Source organism: Linepithema humile, chromosome 8, assembly GCF_040581485.1.
Source record: "Linepithema humile isolate Giens D197 chromosome 8, Lhum_UNIL_v1.0, whole genome shotgun sequence".
NCBI classification, from domain to species: domain Eukaryota; kingdom Metazoa; phylum Arthropoda; class Insecta; order Hymenoptera; family Formicidae; genus Linepithema; species Linepithema humile.
This window is the reverse complement of record NC_090135.1, coordinates 4412191-4433590: the sequence shown is the minus strand read 5'-3', so window position 1 is coordinate 4433590 and position 21400 is coordinate 4412191. Positions and strand designations below refer to the sequence as shown.

Genomic DNA, 21400 nt, shown 5'->3' with positions numbered 1-21400 from the left:
TTATAAAAAGTATAAAAAATGCTTGCTCCAAATTATAATATAATGTATCTTATTAAATACACATAATATATCGATATGTTTGATACTAAAAAGTCAATACTATATGTAAGAGAGTCTCTCCCTCCCTCCTACTTCCCCCCTCCCCCTTCTCACTCTCTTCCAATCTTATAATTTTCCGACGAAGTGAATGATATGATTGAGTAAGCGTACTTTTATGCTAACTGGAAGGAATTTGGTTATTTTAGCAATACCAAAGTTTTATTTGCCAAAAGGTGCAGTATAATTATTAATTATATATAATATTGTATTACATTAATATAGTAGTATTCTAAAAAGAAAATAATGTTTCAAAATGCATTGACTGAATAAAAATACAATGTAAAATTAAAAGATAATTTTTTTGCTTGCAGTCAGGCACCGCGGAAGTATTTTTTATCTGAGGGGGCAAAATTTATAAAGGGGATACATAATATATTCATAATAAATATATGTATATATATGTAACTCCATTCAAACACCAAATAATAGGCCACTTAGTGGGTAGTATAAATGTACAAAAAATATTTTGTTCTAATTAATTTAATGCGCTTAATTTTCTTCGTTATATAGTGTATTTCAATTGAATGAGTAAATAGTAAAAAAAAAAAGCAAGAAAAAAGAAGAAAAAAAGAAAAAAATAACCCATTTTTTCATCTTTGATGTAAATATTTGATACTCAATATTTTTGGTCATAAAATACTTGAAGAAAACAGAAAAATTTCAGGGGGGCTACGCCCCTCCCCCCCTGAATTATCTCTGGGTGTGCGGTCACCCCCTCTGCCCCCCCCCCCCAGTTCCGCGGCGCCTGTTTGCAGTACTACTAATTAATTTTCAGTCATCGTTTTGTTGTGACATCCATGACATCCTGAAAGAATACATGAAAATTATCAATTTGAAGGCATGTTTGAATTAATTACATAATAAAAAAACTAAACATTTTTCATAAAAATTAATATCTTGTAGTAAACAACAATTAAAGCAGTTGCAATTACCATAATGACATCACTCATATGTAGATTGCCGTAGTGTTTTTTGCTTATTGTGTATCCATGTTTTTATTTGCGGCGATGTTCGGTGAGATAAACATTTGTACTTTTTCTTTATTTCTTGAATTTCTCGTAAAGACGGTAGCGTTAAATTGCCCATATGTATAGCAAATGCTTGAAGGACTGTTTCTTTTTCTTTTTCTGTCCAGCGCGTCCTCTTGGTTTTGCCATAAGGAGATGCTAGAAGAAAAACCATATATATTAAAGTAATGTATATACATATTGAAATTGATAGATGATAAATCATAAAAATAGATATAAATTAAACAAATTGATAAATAATAATAATGCGCACAACCAAAATATAAATTTTAATCGAAGTAAAATACTTACTGGATCTTTTCCGTTTATTATTTTTCTGTATCTCATTCTCAATTATTATGCCATCAATAGATGTATTATGTGAGGGTACGTCTGAAATAAATATTTTGTCGCAATTAAAAATGAGTTTCGAATAAACATGCGCAAGGTGAAAAATTGAACTTGTTACGAATAATATTTTAATAATATTCTAATAGTTTTGAAATCTTCCAGCAAACAATGTATTTAGTAAGCAAGAAATCATTAGCACACAGTTATTACATGGAATGTTTCTTTTTCGAGATCAAACCGTGCGTAACTAGAAAATTAAATATTGTCATTTTTCGATAATGTGAAAAATATTATGTAACATCTTTAGTTCTTCTCTAGTATATTTTCAGTTAGGCAAAAATGGAAAATTAGCTCTAATATAATTACTTAAAGATAAATTCTCTTTGTCCATATACATCGTCGATGTATTATTGTTGTCGTTATTATTATTATTGTCATCTTCTACTTTTTCATTTTCTTCATCTTCTTCGTGTTCGCTGTCTGATGAAGATTCATTCAAATCTTGTGCATTACCTTGGACCGCCTCTAAATATTGTGATATTTTAAGAATATCTCTGCTTGCCAAGGGTTGTCTATAATGTTCTCGATGTATTTTTTCTGCATGTCCCATGAATGTAGCCAAATCAGAAACATCGATATCAGAGAGATTTAATTGTATGCAATAAGTTGCCACGTGTTTCCGTAAAATCGTACCGCGTAAACTTGATGATTCAATTGCATCGCATTCTCGTGCGAATTTGCGCATTAAAATACAAGCTCTAAGATACCTGTATCTATTTTTATTAGAACCACGTAGTCCAAAAACATACGGATTTTTTTGTGGCACTTCGGCTTCTTTACGAAATTGTAAAATCGTGTTAATACATTTCAGCAATTCATTCGTCAATAATACAGGCACGGTACGTCCCAATTTCCCTCTTATGCAGAATCGACTATAATTTTCTGCTATTTTTTTATTCTCTTCTGATAATGATTCATATATGTCGCTATACATGTTTTTATTTATTTTTTCATAATGTTTAAAATCTTCGATAAGTATTCGCTCTATTTCTCCTGCCCGTCGTCTATTGAATACATGGATTGAAGTTAGTGTTACCTCTGCTAAAGAAACCCAATTTTCATAAGAAAAAGACTTTTTTAATGTCATGTAAGTCTCTTTTCTTACTTTTTCCAAATGCTTATACAATTTTTGAATATCTTGCATTGACGGGAGATTCATCTTTTTACGTCTTTTGTGCGCTGACTGTGTTTCGATGACAGTTTTATTAACACTTGTTCCAATATCTACGACTAAAAGCTTCAAAAAATCTTTTACTAATTTCTTTTTCTCTGAAGCATCTGTCTTTATGTATTCTATAATAAGTAGATTTCCCACATGTTTAAGCAATGTAGATAAATTAGCCGCTACCGCTGGAGTTTTATAAACATTTTCTTCCTTATCGTATCCTGCTACTATATTTATTGCGGAAATACAATCGTCGAAATACACTCTCGGATGATAGAGTGACTTGAAATCTTTAATACTTGTATTTATATTTCTTAATGCTAAAAGGAATCGACCAAGAAGGCGCAATCTTGCGCGTATCATATCGTGCTGGTGTTGTGCTGTATATTTGATACATAGTTTATTTGCATATAATATTATCAATTCATCATATCGTATAATCCTTGTTACTTCGTCCTCCCTCATTACTGGAAATACTGTTTTCGCTAATGTTTCACTTGCCAAATGGTGTATTCTGCAAGTTATTCTTCTGCCCATAATCATGATGCACTTATTTTTGCTGAAATCTTTTTTAAGACACTTTCGAGAATGATGTCGTATAGTTTGTTTTGTAAAAAACCCTTTACATTTTCCACATGCTATAAAGTCTGTAGCAGACTTATTATATTTTTCGTTAGGACGTCTGCATACGATAAGTTTTCCATTGTTAACTTCTGAGTTTGTGTTAAATTTGAAATTACCATTTTTACGAATAATATCTATTATTTTTCTTCTTTCCGGATTGCCTTTAGATAACATGGCAAACTTTTTAACTTCAGGCTCATTGCGGTGTACAATTTCCAAGTGGCGCGGAAGTTGTGTTTGTAATTTCGAACAGAAATAACAATAGTTTTGTTTTAGCGCTTTTGTATTAGACTTTTCTACATACATATCTTCATCGTTGCATGCAGATATAATATTTCCTATCGAGACATCTCCACTTGATACTGAGGCCACAGTTGTATTTAAAACTACTTTCTTTTTCTGTTGTAATTTTTTGTTGTAATCATATTCCAGTGAACGTAGTTCATCTTCAGATGGCAAATACTCCGATTCACTGCTATTTTTCTTGTCAACGTTATCTAAGATATAAAAGTATATTAAGTGAATACATACAGCTGGGGATAACATATAGCTGTAATGTCCTTGATCTGGATGCATCTTATAATAGCAGAAATATAAATATTTGCTTATATTTTTATTGTTGTTTTTTCGAAATTTTTGAAATATGATATTGTAAATATATTACAAAAATTTTACAGAAAACTATATACAGGGTGAGTCATCAAATGTTAGCTCCTTAAATAAATCCTAAAATACTTGCTATATGAAAAAATTGTTCCACAAAAGTTGTATACCCTATCCGGTATAATATTTTTTTACTCAGCGTTGGATACTTTATCAAAATCCGGAAAGAAATGTTGGGCATTCCATTAAAAAAATCGAAGGTGACCTTTGTATCTCTCGATAAAAAGCAAGATAGCAAAAAAATGATTATTGTACTATATGTATTTTTGATACCATGCAACTTTTGTTTGAATAAGTTTTTCATATAGCAAGTATTTTACGATTTATTTAAGGAGCTAACGTTTGATGATTCATCCTGTATGTCAGTGTCCCATGGGAAGTTGTTGAAACTAATTAGCTATTATTTTTAAATGCATATAGGAAGCAGGAAAAATATAATACTTTCTAACAGAGAACATTTTGCAGTTTTATCTACATATAAACTAAAGACAATATTTTTATCATTAAATAAACGTTTATAAAAAATGCCAAATATCGCTTATTTTAACAATATATATTTTTGAAATGTGCATTGTCAGAATTATAACAAAAATAAAGTTATAGTTTCTCTTCCGGAAACTATAACTATAACTGTAACTTTTGTTACATAAAATTTTTTATAATTTCCAAAAGCGACTTAATTTTTCTTACAATTCTAATGGTATGCACTTCGAAAATACACACCATTAAAATTAACAAAATTTGACATTTTTTAAATAAATGTTTATTTAATGATAAAAATATCCGTTTTTAGCTTGTGTGTAAATAAAACTGCTAAATGTCTTCTATTAGAAGAGATATTTTACTTTTCTTGATGTCGATATGCATTTTAAAAATGACAATTAATTTCAGCAGCTTCCCATGAGACACTTTGTATTATCCGCGATCAATCATTCGTTCTGCCTTAGATCTAGTGAAGCAAGTTCAAAGAATATGCCTATTCTATTTGCAAGATTTATATATGTATAAATGGCCCTCATATCAATCTTGTATGTAAATCAGAGTAGACATCCTTCGGACTTACTTTACTAGATCTAGGATGGAACAAGTCATTAATCATAAATGTATATAACTTTGAACACTATATTAAATTTCAGGCTTAATTAAATTTATTTTTTATTATTTTCCTTATGAAGTCCTATATATTATTTATGATACAAATACGTGTAAATATGTGGCAAATATACAAGAAACTGCAAAGAAAATGAAAAACAGGAGTAATAATATTTTTATATCTACGTAAGTATGTATTCAAAACATAACACGTAACAACTGCTTAAAATATAATCAAATTTCAATCAAGATATATCTTTATATTATGCATCGAGATCAAGGTCATGACAGCTGCATTGACATGTGACATAATCCTTTTATTTAATTTTTTTGTAACGGAGTTGGTCATTATACTATCATTGTATAGAGAAACTAGTCGCACATGTGCATCATATGACAGACAGAATTTTAAAACTTTTAAAGATATTTTGTTACATTACGTATTAAATGACTTTTATATAAATTATTCGTAAACTTAGTTTCAGAACGGTCACTATGATGGACATTGCATGGGCGATATTAAAATTATTGATGATTATATATGATCATATAAAATTATATATGTTATCAGATCTTTTTATAATCAATTATATATATTTACATCTGACCATATTATACCATTTTTTCTCGGGTGCAAATTAGTCAATATAATTTATCTAATAAACTAAAAAACTAATATACAAAAGTATCTAATATACAAAAGTAATTTTAAAAAAGAACATAAATATACATACCATGCAATGCAGGTACTGGGGATGATATTGGAGATAGCACTGAAAGTGGTACTGGATTAATGTTCTCTTTATTACATGTTGTACTCGTATTTTCTTTATTGCACGTTATACTCGTATTTTCTTTATTGCACGTTATACTCGTATTTTCTTCATTGCATGTTATACTCGTATTTTCTTTATTGCACGTTATACTCGTATTTTTTTTATTGCACGTTGTCGTATTTTGAATAATGGTAAGTATGCATACATCTGCTGCATCTGTCAAATATTGTAAACAGAAATATAATTTATTACTAAATCGAAAAACTGTATGAATCAATAAGCATACGAGGAATATTTGGAAAAAAAATTTTTTTTAAGAGTTTTAGGAGTTTTTTGACACCAGTAGACAACGACAGCATTAAATTTCATTAAAGATGATCAGATATAGATCGAAACGTTTGTAAATTTGTAAATTATATTTATATGTATTTTCAATAAGATCATTATTATAACGAACGGTTGTATTGAATTTTGAAGCGCTTCAGATTAAATTATAAACTGTAAATGTAAAATAAACAAGCAAAAACAATTTACGCTTGATATCCTCAAAGATTATTACAAACGTATAAACTTGATTAATTGATTGATTAATTGATTAATCAAATGATTAATAAATACACTGAAAAATCTACGCAATATTTTAACAGTAACGATTGTCAAACGTTTCATTCTTTCTTTACAAATAAACGTATCGTATCTTTCAAATGTTTCTCGTACGGTAATTACAATCGAACAGTTTACATACAATCGCTGAAATTTAATTTCTTCACACAATGATCAAAATTGGTAGATGTGACATCATAAAACATATCTGAAAATAGTAATAAAACTTACAAATACGATTGAAATAAATATTACGATATAGGAAATAATACATTCTCCATATATGTATATATGTATAAGATGTTCAATTTTAATTCACATAACTGACTTCTCGGGAATTGGAATCAATATTTAAAGAAATGTGATTTTATTTAAAAAATTACCTTTTCACAGAACTTTTCTACATCAATCGAAGATAAACTACCTACATATCATTATTCCTTGATTCTCTCGAAATTATACAAATCTTATTTAAAACATCTTTTTATATTTCCAAAGTTTTTTGAGATATTCAGTTGTATTATTTAAAATTAGAAACTCTGTATACTGTAACTATACTGTAACTATACTGTATACTATACTGTATACTATACTGTACAGTTACACAAACTACTAAATATTAAGTGCCATACGCAAATTTCAATAATGAATCTGTTTCATATAAAAAATAAGAGATAAGAGACGGAAGTATTACTTAATGTTAAAAAACTTACCTAAAGTTATTAGAACTTCAGAATTTTCCAAAAAATTATAGTCATTGCTTTGCGTATTTGCCTCTCCGTTGTTTTCATTCTCATTGACAAAGTTTGTCGTTCTAATAAAGCTACCTAATATCGACATAAAATTAAAAACTATGTAATTACGCAATAATTATTATAAATTAGCAGCAATACAAACTGATATTTTATAGATTACACTATAATCAAAGACTTATGATAAAATAACAATCATGAAATTTGCCAATTTTAAAGAAACTCACCTAATCGCATTCGAGTGTCTTCGTTTTCAAACGATTCACAGCCTTCGTTTTGTGCAGCTGTCTCTGTGTGTGTATTTTCATCGACAGATCCTACCTTTGTATTAATACCTAATATAAAAGTAAAAAGCAAGACCACATTATTATCAAATACTTACGATAAAATAACAATCGTAAAATTTGCCAATTTTTAAGTGTTGTGAGAAATATCTAAACTAAAAAATAAAAAATTTAAAATAATAACTTATAGCTCTGTTTTTGTATTTAGCAAAGACGGGATTAAGAAATGAGACACAGTTATTAAATAATATAAATAATCTTTATCTAATAAAAGTTTTTGATACTAAATAATTAAAATTAATATATTGATAATGTGAATATTGAATAAACCCTTAAAAATAAAATAAAGATAAAGAATAGAACAAATAATAAAGATAATCTTTAAAACACTTGTCTTGTAGGCTCGAACGAATAATGTCTCATTTCTCAGAATGAAACCTTACAAGGACAAAGTGCTTGATTTGAGAAATTAACAAAAAACAAAATCTGAAAAGAAAGTAAGCTAAAAGCTTCGATTTATTATTAAGAGAATCGTAGATAACGTATGGTGTTTGTCAAATCAATTCTGTAGACGTAGTCTAACAGAATGAGAGTTAACCATGATTTGCAAACGAACTCAAACCTGTAAGAATTAAGAAAACGTACGGTGTTTGTCAAATCAATTCTGTAGACGTAATCTAACAGAATGAGAGTTAACCATGATTTGCAAACGAACTCAAACCTTAAACGGTTAGACCTTCCTTATGGTCTTTTGTATGAATGAGATATGCGTAATTCCTACGCAATGGCGGAAAGAGAGATGCAGGTACTGCGCAGTTTGATAGAAGGCCTTCAATCAGAAATTGAACTTGAGAAAGGATCCTTTGAGACTTTCTAGAGTGTTTCTTGCTCAGTATAAGCAAAGAAACGAAAAGAGGATTTCTTCCTGCCGATCAGAACACACCGAGAGAGATTACTTAGAGAATTCACTAGAGATCAGAGAGAACGTGTCTTTTCGGCGGAAGCGAACGAAACTTACTAATGGCCGCGCAAGAAGAAGGCTAGCAGCGCCTCTGTTCAAGCGCCCTCTCGCGTTTTTAATTCGACAACGGTCCACTTTTTTTAACATTTCCGCCCGCCTTCGTTAATTTATATTAACGAATGAATTAAGTGCATGCAGCAGAAACAGGAAGAGGGCAGAGCTTAACAATCGGACGTTTTAAAGTTGAGGTTTGAGTACGAATAGTTACGACTCGTACTTTTCCATCCTTACCAGGATGAGAGACTATGACTCGACCTAAAGGCCATTTGGATGGAGGATATCGTTCATCGACAACTAAAACTAGAGCACCTTCTCGTAGAGGAGGTGTTTCTCTATTCCATTTGTATATAGCTAGATAGCGTTGCAAACATTCCTTAGACCAGTGTGACCAGAAACTATCTAACATTTGCCGAGTTAGTTGCCATCGAGAAAGGTGTGAGATTTTGATTGCTTCAAGAGAGGGTTCAGGTATAGTATTTAAAGTTCCTCCAATAAGAAAATGCGCAGGAGTTAATGCTTGTAGATCTTCAGGATCATCAGTGAAAGGACACAAAGGTCTAGAATTCAGAATTGCTTCAATTTGAGTTAAAAATGTTGTCATTTCTTCATAAGTCAATAGATGGTTTCCAATGACTCTTCTGATATGGTATTTTACAGATTTTACACCGGCTTCCCATTTGCCACCGAAATGCGGTGCTGAAGGAGGATTGAACCTCCATTGCGTACCGTCATTGGCGAGAAGCGAAGCGAGTTTTTCTGATTCTTTTGAAGCAGTAGAGAATGGATTTTGCAGTTCGACATCAGCTCCCTTTAGATTTGTTCCGCAATCGCTTATTAAGGTGGCACATATTCCTCTTCGAGAAGTAAAGCGCTTGTAAGCAGCAATAAATGCTTCGGCAGTACAGTCTGTAACAAGTTCGATGTGAACGGCAGATGTAGAAAGGCAGACGAAAAGAGAAATCCATGCTTTGTATTTTCTTGAATTTCGTCCTTTCCAGTTCTTGATGTAAAGTGGACCAGCATAATCTACACCACTATTTAAGAATGGACGAGAGGGAGTTAATCTTTCAGGAGGGAGTTGTCCCATGAGTTGTTGAGCTCGGTTCTGCCTAAATCTTGCGCAACGTACACATTTTAATATGAATGAACGGACTGGTGCTCGTCCTCCAATAATCCAATAATTGGACCGTATAAATAATAATGTTAGTTGAACGCCTCCATGCATGGTACGTTGATGAGCGTCTGAAATTATTAATGAAGTAAATGGTGACTTTCTTGGAAGTATAACAGGGTGTTTAGAGTTTTCAGCTAAAAGAGATGATTGAAGACGACCTCCGACTCGTAGAAGGCCGTTAGAGTCTAAGAAAGGAGTCAGACGTATAAGATGATTGGAACGTGGTAATCTATTGCCTTTGGAGAGAAGTTTTTGTTCCTGAAAGAAAAATGAGTTTTGAACATTTTTGAGCCAATAAGTTCTTGCCTTTTCTAGTTCTTGAGTTGTGATGGAAGTATTTAGTGATGGATTTTGCGATTTTCGGAATCGGGATATAGCTTTCATGCATAACGCAGTAATCCGTAGTAGTCGCGTAAGGCTAGAATATTTATGAATGAGATCCCATGGTTCTTTGGATTGAATATTAGTGACTAACACTTTACTAGCTCGTTCTTCGAGATTTTCCTTTTGAGGTAATGAGTGAGGTGCCTGAGGCCACAATGTAGAATCTTGAATAATCCAGTTCGGTCCTGACCACCATATAGTATGTTGAAGTAACTGAGTAGGAGTTAAACCTCGAGTAGCACAGTCAGCAGGGTTCTCTGTTCCAGGTATGAATTTCCAGATTGCTTGAGGTAATGTTTCATGAATGAGACACACTCGGTTGTGTACAAAGTCCTTCCATCGAGATGGATGATTATTTATCCAGGTATGCACAATAGCTGAATCGGTCCACATAAAGAGTGGAACGTGATTAAGTTTTAAAATTTGAGAAACACGAGAAACCAAATTGGTTAACAAAACGGCGCCGGAAAGTTCCAGACGTGGAATTGTCATTTTCTTCAATGGGGCAACTTTTGTTTTGGAACAAATTAAATTATTAGTGATCTTGCTTTGTTGATCTGTTGATCGAATGTAAACAGTTGCGCAAATGGCACTTTGTGAAGCATCACAAAATCCATGTATCTCGAAGTCATTATCAGATTTAAAATTGATCCATCGTGGGAAATTTAATTTCGGAATGTCTTGTAGTTGCTTGAGAAAATTAGTCCATTTTTTTGAAATAGGCAAAGACAACGGGTCATCCCATCCTAGTTTAATAGACCACAGTTCTTGAATAAATATTTTAGCAGTAATGATAATAGGAGCCAGTAATCCGAGTGGGTCAAAAACCTTTGCTATAGTTGACAAAATGATTCTTTTCGTCATTATTGTTGGAATCGATGAAGAAACAGAGAAGTGAAAAATGTCAGTTGATGGGTTCCAATGTAGTCCTAATACATGAATTATTGTAGATTTGTTAAATTGCACGAATGTAGAGTCTGTTTGTTTTTCTTGTGAGATTGATTCAAGAATTGCTGGATGGTTGCTTATCCATTTTTGAAGGGAAAAACCGCCCGCCTTGCACAAAGATGTTAATTGATGGACTATGTCTTGTGTCCCAGAAATAGAATCAGCACCTCCGAAAATATCATCGACATATCTTCCTTGCGTTATCGATGGAATAGCAAGAGGAAATCTGGCGCCTTCGTCGTTTATTAGTTGAGTGAGTGTGCGTAACGCTAAAAAAGGAGCACAAGCTAAGCCGTATGTAACTGTTGTTAGTTGATAAGTTAAAATATCTTTATCTTGATTGATCCAGAAAATTCGTTGAAAATTCCAATCTTCTTGGTGAACGTTGATCTGTCTGTACATCTTTTCTATATCTGAGGAAAAAACATATCGGAATTGTCTAAACCATATTAAGACATCAAATACATCCGTTTGGAGTTTAGATCCTACATGTAGAAGGTCGTTAAGAGAGACTCCAGTAGTAGTGGGACTTGAGCCGTTAAAAACCACTCTGAGTTTAGTAGTTAAACTAGTATTTCGTGTAACCCCATGATGAGGCAGGTAGTAAGCTAATTCAGGTTCAGGTAGAGAGGCGGGTACTTGTTTCATATGCTCTAATTTTTCATACTCTGTTAAAAAATCTGAGTAAGCACGTGCATATTTCGGATCCTTTTCGAATTTATTAGATAGATTTTTAATCATTTGACGTGCTTTTGAGCGAGAATCTCCGAGTTTGGTTGCTGATTTTTTAAATGGAAGTCTGACTATATATCTTCCGTTTTGATCTCTTGAATGAGTTAGTTGATAATGTTTCTCGCATTCTTGTTCGTCGGTTGTTAGTGAAGCAGTATTGAGTGATGAAATTTCTTCAAGTTTCCAGAAACGTTGAAGGAGGTCATGAAGTTCATTATCGGTTGAGATATGATATACCTGTGAGGTTTCTGATGATGTATTATTATCCGTAGGACCTGAAATTATCCACCCTAATTTCGTGCGCTGTGCGATCGGTGAATTGATGCCTCCTTTTTTAATTCCATCTTCAATAATTTGAGCATAAATATCAGCTCCTAATATTATGTCAATGGTTCCGGGAATCGTGAAGTTAGAATCAGCGAGTTGAAGTCCTTCTAAATGTGGCCAATTTTGCCTTTTTACTTGAACTGATGGTAGAGATGTAGTCAATTTCGGTAATATATATGCTGAAATGTATATTTCTGATTTAGAGTCGAATCGAGATCTTATTTTGAAATGAGCTAGACCTTTAGTTTTGTTAGCCTTTGTACCACCGATTCCAATTAAAGACACTGAAGAGTAATTCCTTGTAAGATATAATGATTGTACTAGACGTTCTGAAATTAAGGAGATTTCTGAACCTTGATCAATCAATGCTTTAGCTGTTGTAACTTCTCCTTTATCTGAAATAACTAAAATTTGAGCTGTTGCCAATAAAATGCATGATTTAATTGGTTTTTCTATTGTTGAGTGAAGTACATTAGTTTCTTTGTAACTTGATTCTGTAGCAGCTGAATTTTTAGAGGTTGATGTTGCAGCGGTTGAATTGTTAGACTTAGAGTAAGCGTTCTGATGTATCGTAGTATGATGCCTTTTTCCGCATTTTTGACATCGTTTTGTTATCCGGCAGACTGCAGCTCTATGAGGACCAAGGCAATTGTAACAAAGTTTATGTTTATTAATAAGATCAATTCGTTGCTGTATTGACTTGGAGATGTATTGTGGGCAATTCAGGATATAATGATTAGATGCGCATAAAGAGCACGAGCTGAGGTTATTAGAGTGCGTATCTTTAGCCTTTCCTTGGAAATGAGCTTTAGCAGTAGTAGGATGTGATGATGTTGAAAACTTTCCAATTCTAGATTTTTCAAACGCTTGAAGAGAAAGAAGTCGTGTCATTAAAAATTCACTGAATTGGTTCCAAGTAGGTGGTTCTTTTACTGAACCTAAATGATGTTCCCATGCTTTTACAGAATCGGAATCAAGTCTTTGCACAGCAATATAAACAAAAATATCATCCCAGGTGTTAACAGGCCTTTTAAGAGTCTCAAGCGTACGATAAATTTGAGTTATATTTGTATAAAGATGTTCCATTTCTGTTGCTGATTCCTTAGTCATTCGTCTGAGATTCATTAGAGAATGTAATGCTGAATTAACTAACAGTCGTTTATTCTCATAAAAGCAAATTAATGCATCCCAGGCCTTTTGAAAATTATCAGCTGTAAGTGTAGTATTTTTTAAGAAGTGAGAAGCTGTTCCTATTAAACTGGTCTTTAAATATTGTAACTTTTCTACAGATGATAATGTCGGATTTGCTAAAATAAGAGAACTGAATAAATCTTTGAATGACAGCCATTCAGAGGGAGAACCATTGAACTTAGGAATGTCAATTCGTGGTAGTCTTGCATGATGAAAGAAAATAGGTGCATTAGAGCTTTGACATGATGCCTGAATCGATGGTATTTCGTTATTGCTTTCTGAATCTTGTTCGAGTAATGAATTCATTTTTTCAACAGCATCGAGATAGAATTCGTATGTTGATGAGTACAAATTTTCAGAGAAGTATGTATGCCGTTGTAATTGTAATTTTTCTTCTTGAGTTACTTTTGTCATTGCTAAGCTAATAGCTTCATGTATTATAGAGAACTTTTCCCACGTTTCTTTCAAAGCAGATAAGCGAGCGAGTACTCGATGAGAAGTAACATTTGCCATACCTATCTTTATTAAATTATCAACAGAATTGAGAATGAAATCTTTTAGGGTGAGCTGCTGCTCTAACCTGTTTTCTATATGACTGGGTCTCATTTTTTAAGCCGCCCGCCGTATCCGGCTCGAAGGACCAAAATTATGTTGTGAGAAATATCTAAACTAAAAAATAAAAAATTTAAAATAATAACTTATAGCTCTGTTTTTGTATTTAGCAAAGACGGGATTAAGAAATGAGACACAGTTATTAAATAATATAAATAATCTTCATCTAATAAAAGTTTTTGATACTAAATAATTAAAATTAATATATTGATAATGTGAATATTGAATAAACCCTTAAAAATAAAATAAAGATAAAGAATAGAACAAATAATAAAGATAATCTTTAAAACACTTGTCTTGTAGGCTCGAACGAATAATGTCTCATTTCTCAGAATGAAACCTTACAAGGACAAAGTGCTTGATTTGAGAAATTAACAAAAAACAAAATCTGAAAAGAAAGTAAGCTAAAAGCTTCGATTTATTATTAAGAGAATCGTAGATAACGTATGGTGTTTGTCAAATCAATTCTGTAGACGTAGTCTAACAGAATGAGAGTTAACCATGATTTGCAAACGAACTCAAACCTGTAAGAATTAAGAAAACGTACGGTGTTTGTCAAATCAATTCTGTAGACGTAATCTAATAGCGTTTTCGATTATACAGGATTTGAACGACCCAGGGTTGATCAATCACTATTTTACTATAAATGCAAGTCTTTCATTGGTGGAGAGGTTGCAATGACGTCATTAACCAACCCTGGGTCGTTCAAATCCTGTATAATCGAAAACGCTATAACAGAATGAGAGTTAACCATGATTTGCAAACGAACTCAAACCTTAAACGGTTAGACCTTCCTTATGGTCTTTTGTATGAATGAGATATGCGTAATTCCTACGCAATGGCGGAAAGAGAGATGCAGGTACTGCGCAGTTTGATAGAAGGCCTTCAATCAGAAATTGAACTTGAGAAAGGATCCTTTGAGACTTTCTAGAGTGTTTCTTGCTCAGTATAAGCAAAGAAACGAAAAGAGGATTTCTTCCTGCCGATCAGAACACACCGAGAGAGATTACTTAGAGAATTCACTAGAGATCAGAGAGAACGTGTCTTTTCGGCGGAAGCGAACGAAACTTACTAATGGCCGCGCAAGAAGAAGGCTAGCAGCGCCTCTGTTCAAGCGCCCTCTCGCGTTTTTAATTCGACAACGGTCCACTTTTTTTAACATTAAGAAACTCACCTAATCGCATTCGAGTGTCTTCGTTTTCAAACGATTCACAGCCTTCGTTTTGTGCAACCGTCTCTGTGTGTGTATTTTCATCGACAGAACTTATCTTTGTATTAATATCTAATATAAAAGTAAAAAACAAGACCACATTATTATCAAATACTTACGATAAAATAGCAATCGTGAAATTTGCCACTTTTAAAGAAACTCACCTAATTGCATTCGAGTGTCTTCGTTTTCAAACGATTCATAGCCTTTGTTTTGTGCAACCGTCTCTGTGTGTGTATTTTCATCGACAGATCCTACCTTTGTATTAATATCTAATATAAAAGTAAAAACAAGACCACATTATTATCAAATACTTACGATAAAATAACAATCGTGAAATTTGCCAATTTTAAAGAAACTCACCTAATCGCATTCGAGTGTCATCGTTTTCAAACGATTCACAGTCTTCGTTTTGTGCAACCGTCTCTGTGTGTGTATTTTCATCGACAGATCCTACCTTTGTATTTATATCTAATATAAAAGTAAAAAGCAAGACCACATTATTATCAAATACTTACGATAAAATAACAATCGTAAAATTTGCTAATTTTAAAGAAACTCACCTAATCGCATTCGAGTGTCTTCGTTTTCAAACGATTCACAGCCTTCGTTTTGTGCAGCCGTCTCTGTGTGTGTATTTTCATCGACAGAACTTATCTTTGTATTAATATCTAATATAAAAGTAAAAAGCAAGACCACATTATTATCAAATACTTACGATAAAATAACAATCGTGAAATTTGCCAATTTTAAAGAAACTCACCCAATCGTATTCGAGTGTTTTCGTTTTCAAACGATTCACAGCCTTCGTTTTGTGCAGCCGTCTCTGTGTATGTATTTTCATCGACAGATCCTACCTTTGTATTAATATCTAATATAAAAGTAAAAAACAAGACTACATATTATCAAATGCTTATGGTAAAATAACAGACATAAAAACTTAACAATATTAAAAGATCTTACCTAAAGGTATTTGAACGTTTGTTTGAACATCGTTTTCCAAAGATTTAATTAGTTTGTTTTTATTTTCCAAATAAATCCTTTCACATATGATGTGTGGTTTTTCATCATTTATGTTTTGCATTATTTCTTTTAAGATTGTTTTATTATCTGTGAAAGTAAAATAAAATGAATTTGTTTTAATGTTTTTAGAACTTTCCAGTTGAATTATGTATTATGTAATGAGTGTATGCATCAAACACTAACCAACAATAACATAACATCAATGTTATAACTTTCCACACAATAATATAATAGTTACGTACAAAATATATTATATTGCAGTAACGTTGAGTGAGAAATTATAATATTGATGTTATGTTATTGTTTGTTAGTGTTTGCTGAGTATATGCAACTTATTACAATAAAGTAAGAGCCAAAAATGGAAAATATGATCCTTACCATTTCTTGCTAAAACGTTTGCTGAGTATCTACGTCTATCACTATATAACGCTTTGGTAGTATCTTTTTTAACAACGATTGTGTTTGACTTACACACATAATGAATATTATCAAAAAATTTGACTAAAGCGTACATTTTAATGAATTTTTATTCAACTTAATTTTGATAGAGGAGGTTATCAGGATTAAAATAGACTTCTCTCAGACACAGTCACGAGCGTACGCGTGCTCACTAATGCATGCACGTACATGTGCAAACACATAGGACATACATGAAAAGGCGCGGATACACATGAGTATGTTTCCTTTAATTTAAATGCAAATAACTACGACTGAGATTGAAAAATACCGGTCATATAAATAGGCTGTGTTCCGAAATTCACTGCCAGTACTGAAAATCTACAATATATGTAACGTAAACTGTAGATTATAAAAGAAATAGTGCAAAACATAAAAAATGAAAAACCATACCTCATATGTGAAAGGATTTATTTGAAAAATAAAAACGAACTAATGTTAAACTCTTTCTATCTTTTATTTACTCTTGCACGCAGTCCAGCCAAGTCTACAATTGATGTGAGCTTTAAGTCGACAAAAACTGACCAATCACAAACGAATGAGTAGAGAATAATCTGTGATAATTCGTCAACTTTTTACGGTTTAAGGATTACTATACCTATTGTACATTCGATCTCTTTGTAACAGATTTTATAATTTCGTATAATATCACTGCCGTGTAACAAATTATTATTTTTTTTACAGAAAAAAATTAAAATTAAAATTATTCAGAAAAGCGAAATGATCTTAACAACCCGAGTCGAAATTTAGCGTCTCTTTTAATGCTCATACAGCCTATATGAACCTATTTTTACGGAATTAGAACCTAGAACTCCTCTTTTAAAACTTGATCTCCTATAATTTGACGTTGAAATACTACTTTAAACCTATAGAGCCTCACAAAATAGATTGTATTACTGCGAGAACTCCTCCATTAAGTCTCGAACTTTTATCTAGTATATATATATACTAGATAAATTCGATCTATAAAAGTTATTATAATGTTTAATCATAAAGGAAAATATTTAATTCGTTGCATTTCCAACTTTCATTAATATTGATACCTTTCCGTTTCCTTCTTCAAAATAGTGATATGATATCTGAAAAAGATTCAGCGCAAAAAAATTTTTTTAAATTTATTTTTTTATTAAATGTTAACTATTTTAGATGTACTCGTTAAAATTCAAATAAGAATGAAAAACTATACGAGCAATATGCATAATGTGGTTGTATTTTGATTATTGCTTTATTAAGTGATACAATATTATCAAACGTTTCAGTCTTAATTTGGACCTTTTTCTGTATAAGTATTTCTGTCTGAACTTGTTTTAACGCATGTTAACTATACTTAATAATATACTCTTAACTATATGTATTACATATACTTAATAAATAATATTTAATTCAATAAATATTATGTAATGTTTTTAATATCTTGTTTTATATTTAATATCTTAATTTAATATTTTTAATATAATCACAAAGGTATATGGATTTTCAGCACTAGTTTTATGATATTATCAAGAAATTCTAATGATTGCAAAAATCTTCACAATAATAAAGAAAATTACTAACTATATAATTTTAATTGATGATAATTTTTAATAGCATAGAATTTTTAAAAATATCAGAAATTAATACTCAATAGTTGAATTTTGATATTATATTTTGATATTATCAAGAAATTTCTAATAATTACAAATTTTCAAAAGATAATAAAATTCAACTAAATGGTATTGATTGATAATATTTTTAAATTGTATGCTATTAAAAATTATCGTTAATCAAAATTATAGTTAGTATTTTTCTTTATTGTGAACATTTGCAATCATTAGAATTTCTTGATAATATCATAAAAGTAGTGCTGGCAAAAAGGAATCTATATATTTTCAGGGTCTAAAGCGGGTCAACGGAGGGTTATATGGCTGGTTTATGCTTCGGTCTTAATCTTAATCTTAGTCTTAGTCTTAACTTAATCTTAAGGACTCGTTTATGCTTCCCTGGAAATTCAGACTGTGCATGTGCAAATGTAACAAAACCTAACCTAACCTAACCACAAATTGTAATAGATCCCGGTGCTGCAAATTATAGTGAATGTTAAAATGAATCGTCATGATGAAGCGGCAAAAAACTTTAATGTTTGGAATGGCACTTTTGTTATCAAGTGCCTATGCAGCATGTGTATTATTAAGAAATTAAAAAAAAAATAAAAGAAAACCACGGAGATACGCTGTTCGGCCACTGAATCGAAAAAGACACGAAACTGGTCATTTCTTTTCTTTAATGAAAGATATGCTGAATATTGAATACGATCAGGAACAATTTTTTAAATATACACGGATCGAAAACCATTATTTCGCGCGGTTTCGTGCTGCGTCGGACGTCAGACTTACCTCATTGGCCCGGCCTTAGGACATTAGGGACTAAAGTTAAAAGATGGGATCTTTCCAAGATTAAGATTAAGACTAAGATTAAGACTAGGGAAGTATAAACGCCCTTATGGCATTCTACGTTATCAACTCTTAAGATTAAGATTAAGACCGAAGCATAAACCGGCCATTAACTAAACCCTACTTTGAAGCTTTAGCAGGAAAAAAGGAAATTTCGGACATATTGTAGCGCCAAAGTAGGTGCTATTATATACATACGATACAATGCATAACATCTACTTTGACTCTCTTATGCCTACCTCAAAATAAAAGATTAAGGTTCAATATAGGTGCTAAATTTCGACGGGAATGTTCCGATAATTAATTAATCTCTTTTGTTTACAGACATAAAACTTTCATATTATTGTGATTGCATAAAATGAACCTGTAAAAATTAACTATTTATTAACTATTTATATGTCCGGTATTTTTCAATCTCAGTCGTGGTTATTTGCGTTTAAATTTAAGGAAACGTACTCATGCATATCCGCGTCTGTTCGTGCATGTTCGTATGTGTTCGTACATGGACGTGCATGCATGAGCGAGCATGCGTACGCTCATGACTGTATATGAGAGAAATCTATATTAATCTTGATAACCTTCTCTATTAAAATTAATCTGAATAAAAATTGATAAAAATGTACGCTTTAGTCAAATTTTTTAATAATACTTTATTGAATATTATCAAAAAATTTGTTATGTGTGTGAGTCAAACACAATCATTGTTAAAAAAGATATTACCAAAGCGTTATATAGTGATAGACGTAGATACCCAGCGAACGTTTTAGTAAGGCACTAGATATGTAGGTATTCTCATCCGCCATTTTGGTTCCTATTAGATGGAAAATTATAGCGTATACAGGGTGACACTTAAAGACTGCCCACTAAGTACATAGCGTTATTCCTTGCCAAAAAATGAGTCGAAAAAAGTCCTGAATCATTTTTAATAATTGACGTGTTACACATGTACGCTATACTATACTATATACGCTATAATTCTCCATCTAGTAGGAACCAAAATGGCGGATGAGAATACCTACATATCTAGTGCCTTAGTTTTAGCAAGAAATGGTAAGGATCATATTTTCCATTTTTGGCTCTTACGTTATTGTAATGTAATAACTTGCTTATACTCAGCAAACACTAACAAACAATAACATAACATCAATATTATAATTTCGTACTCAACATTACTGCAATATAATATGTTTTGTACGTAACTATTATATTATTGTGTGGAAAGTTGTAATATTGATGTTATGTTATTGTTAGTTAGTGTTCGCTGCATATACTCATTACATAATACATAATTCAACTGGAAAGTTTTAGAAACATTAAAACAATTTCATCTAATTTTACTTTCACAGATAATAAAACAATCTTGAAAAAAATCTTAAAAAAAGTAGTGCACGAACATAAATAATGAAAAACCATACATCATATGTGAAAGGATTTATTTGGAAAATAAAAACAAACTAATTTAAATTCCCTCTATCTTCCATTTACTCTTGCATGCAGTCCGGCCAAGTCTACAATTGATGTCATAAGCTTTAAGTCGACAGAAACTGACCAATCACAGAGGAATGAGTAGAGAATAGTCTGTGATGATTCGTCAACTTCTTACAGCTTAAGGATTAATATACCTATTGTACATCCAATCTCTTCGTAACAGATTTCATAATTTTGTATAATATTACTGCCGTGTAACAAATTATTATTTCCTTCACAGAAAAAAGTTTAAATGTAAATTATACAGAAAAATGAAATAATCTTAATAATGTCCCGATAAATAATTAATCTCTTTTATTTACAGACATAAATTTTTTATATCATTGTGATTGCGTAAGATGAACTAGTAAAAATTAACTATTTATTAACCATTTATATGTTCGGTGTTTTTCAATTTCAATCATAGTTGTTTGCATTACATTAAAAAAAACGTACTCATGCGTGTCCGCGCCTGTTCGTGCATGTTCCTACGTGTTCGTACATGTACGCTAATGACTATGGTTGTTTTCCAGCAAAGGACACAAGTTGAGACAAATCGACACAAGTATCATTCTGTCTTTGTTCGATATTCAATGAGCAACAGAGAGAATAATACTTTTGTGTCGCTTGTGTCTCTTGGTGGAAAACTACTTATATATACAAAAAATCTGTATTAAACCTGATAATCTTTTCTATCAAATTTAATTCAAATAAAAGTTGATAAAAATGTACGCTTTAGTCAAATTTGTTGATAATATTCATTATGTGTGTGAGTTAAACACAACCATTGTTAAAAAAGATACTACCAAAGCGTTATATAGTGATAGACGTAGATACCCAGCAAACATTTTAGCAAGAAGTGGTATTATATTTTCCATTTTTGGCTCTTACGTTATTGTAATATAATAACTTGCACGTACTCAGCAAACACTAACAAACAATAACGTAAC

The 21400-nt window shown here is 31.6% G+C and overlaps 1 protein-coding gene across 5 annotated transcripts; it reads right to left on the bottom strand.

Annotated features, from left to right (window-relative positions):
* Positions 1–828: 828 nt before the first annotated feature.
* On the bottom strand, positions 829–14852 carry LOC105675891 (uncharacterized). Of its 5 annotated transcripts, XM_067360908.1 has the most exons (7): positions 14641–14852; positions 8420–14389; positions 7154–8305; positions 1824–6648; positions 1419–1499; positions 1032–1265; positions 829–904 (listed from the first exon to the last, which is right to left on the bottom strand). In XM_067360908.1, the coding sequence occupies exons 4-6, from the start codon at positions 3880–3882 to the stop codon at positions 1042–1044; spliced, it is 2364 nt and encodes a 787-aa protein (XP_067217009.1). In that variant the 5' UTR covers positions 3883–6648; positions 7154–8305; positions 8420–14389; positions 14641–14852; the 3' UTR covers positions 829–904; positions 1032–1041. The 5 variants fall into 5 exon arrangements, 2 of the variants coding, with proteins under 2 accessions (XP_067217009.1, XP_067217010.1); XR_010891635.1 differs by lacking the exon at positions 829–904 and having other exon boundaries at positions 1250–1265; positions 5796–6648; XM_067360909.1 differs by lacking the exons at positions 8420–14389; positions 14641–14852 and having other exon boundaries at positions 7154–8409.
* Positions 14853–21400: the final 6548 nt, after the last annotated feature.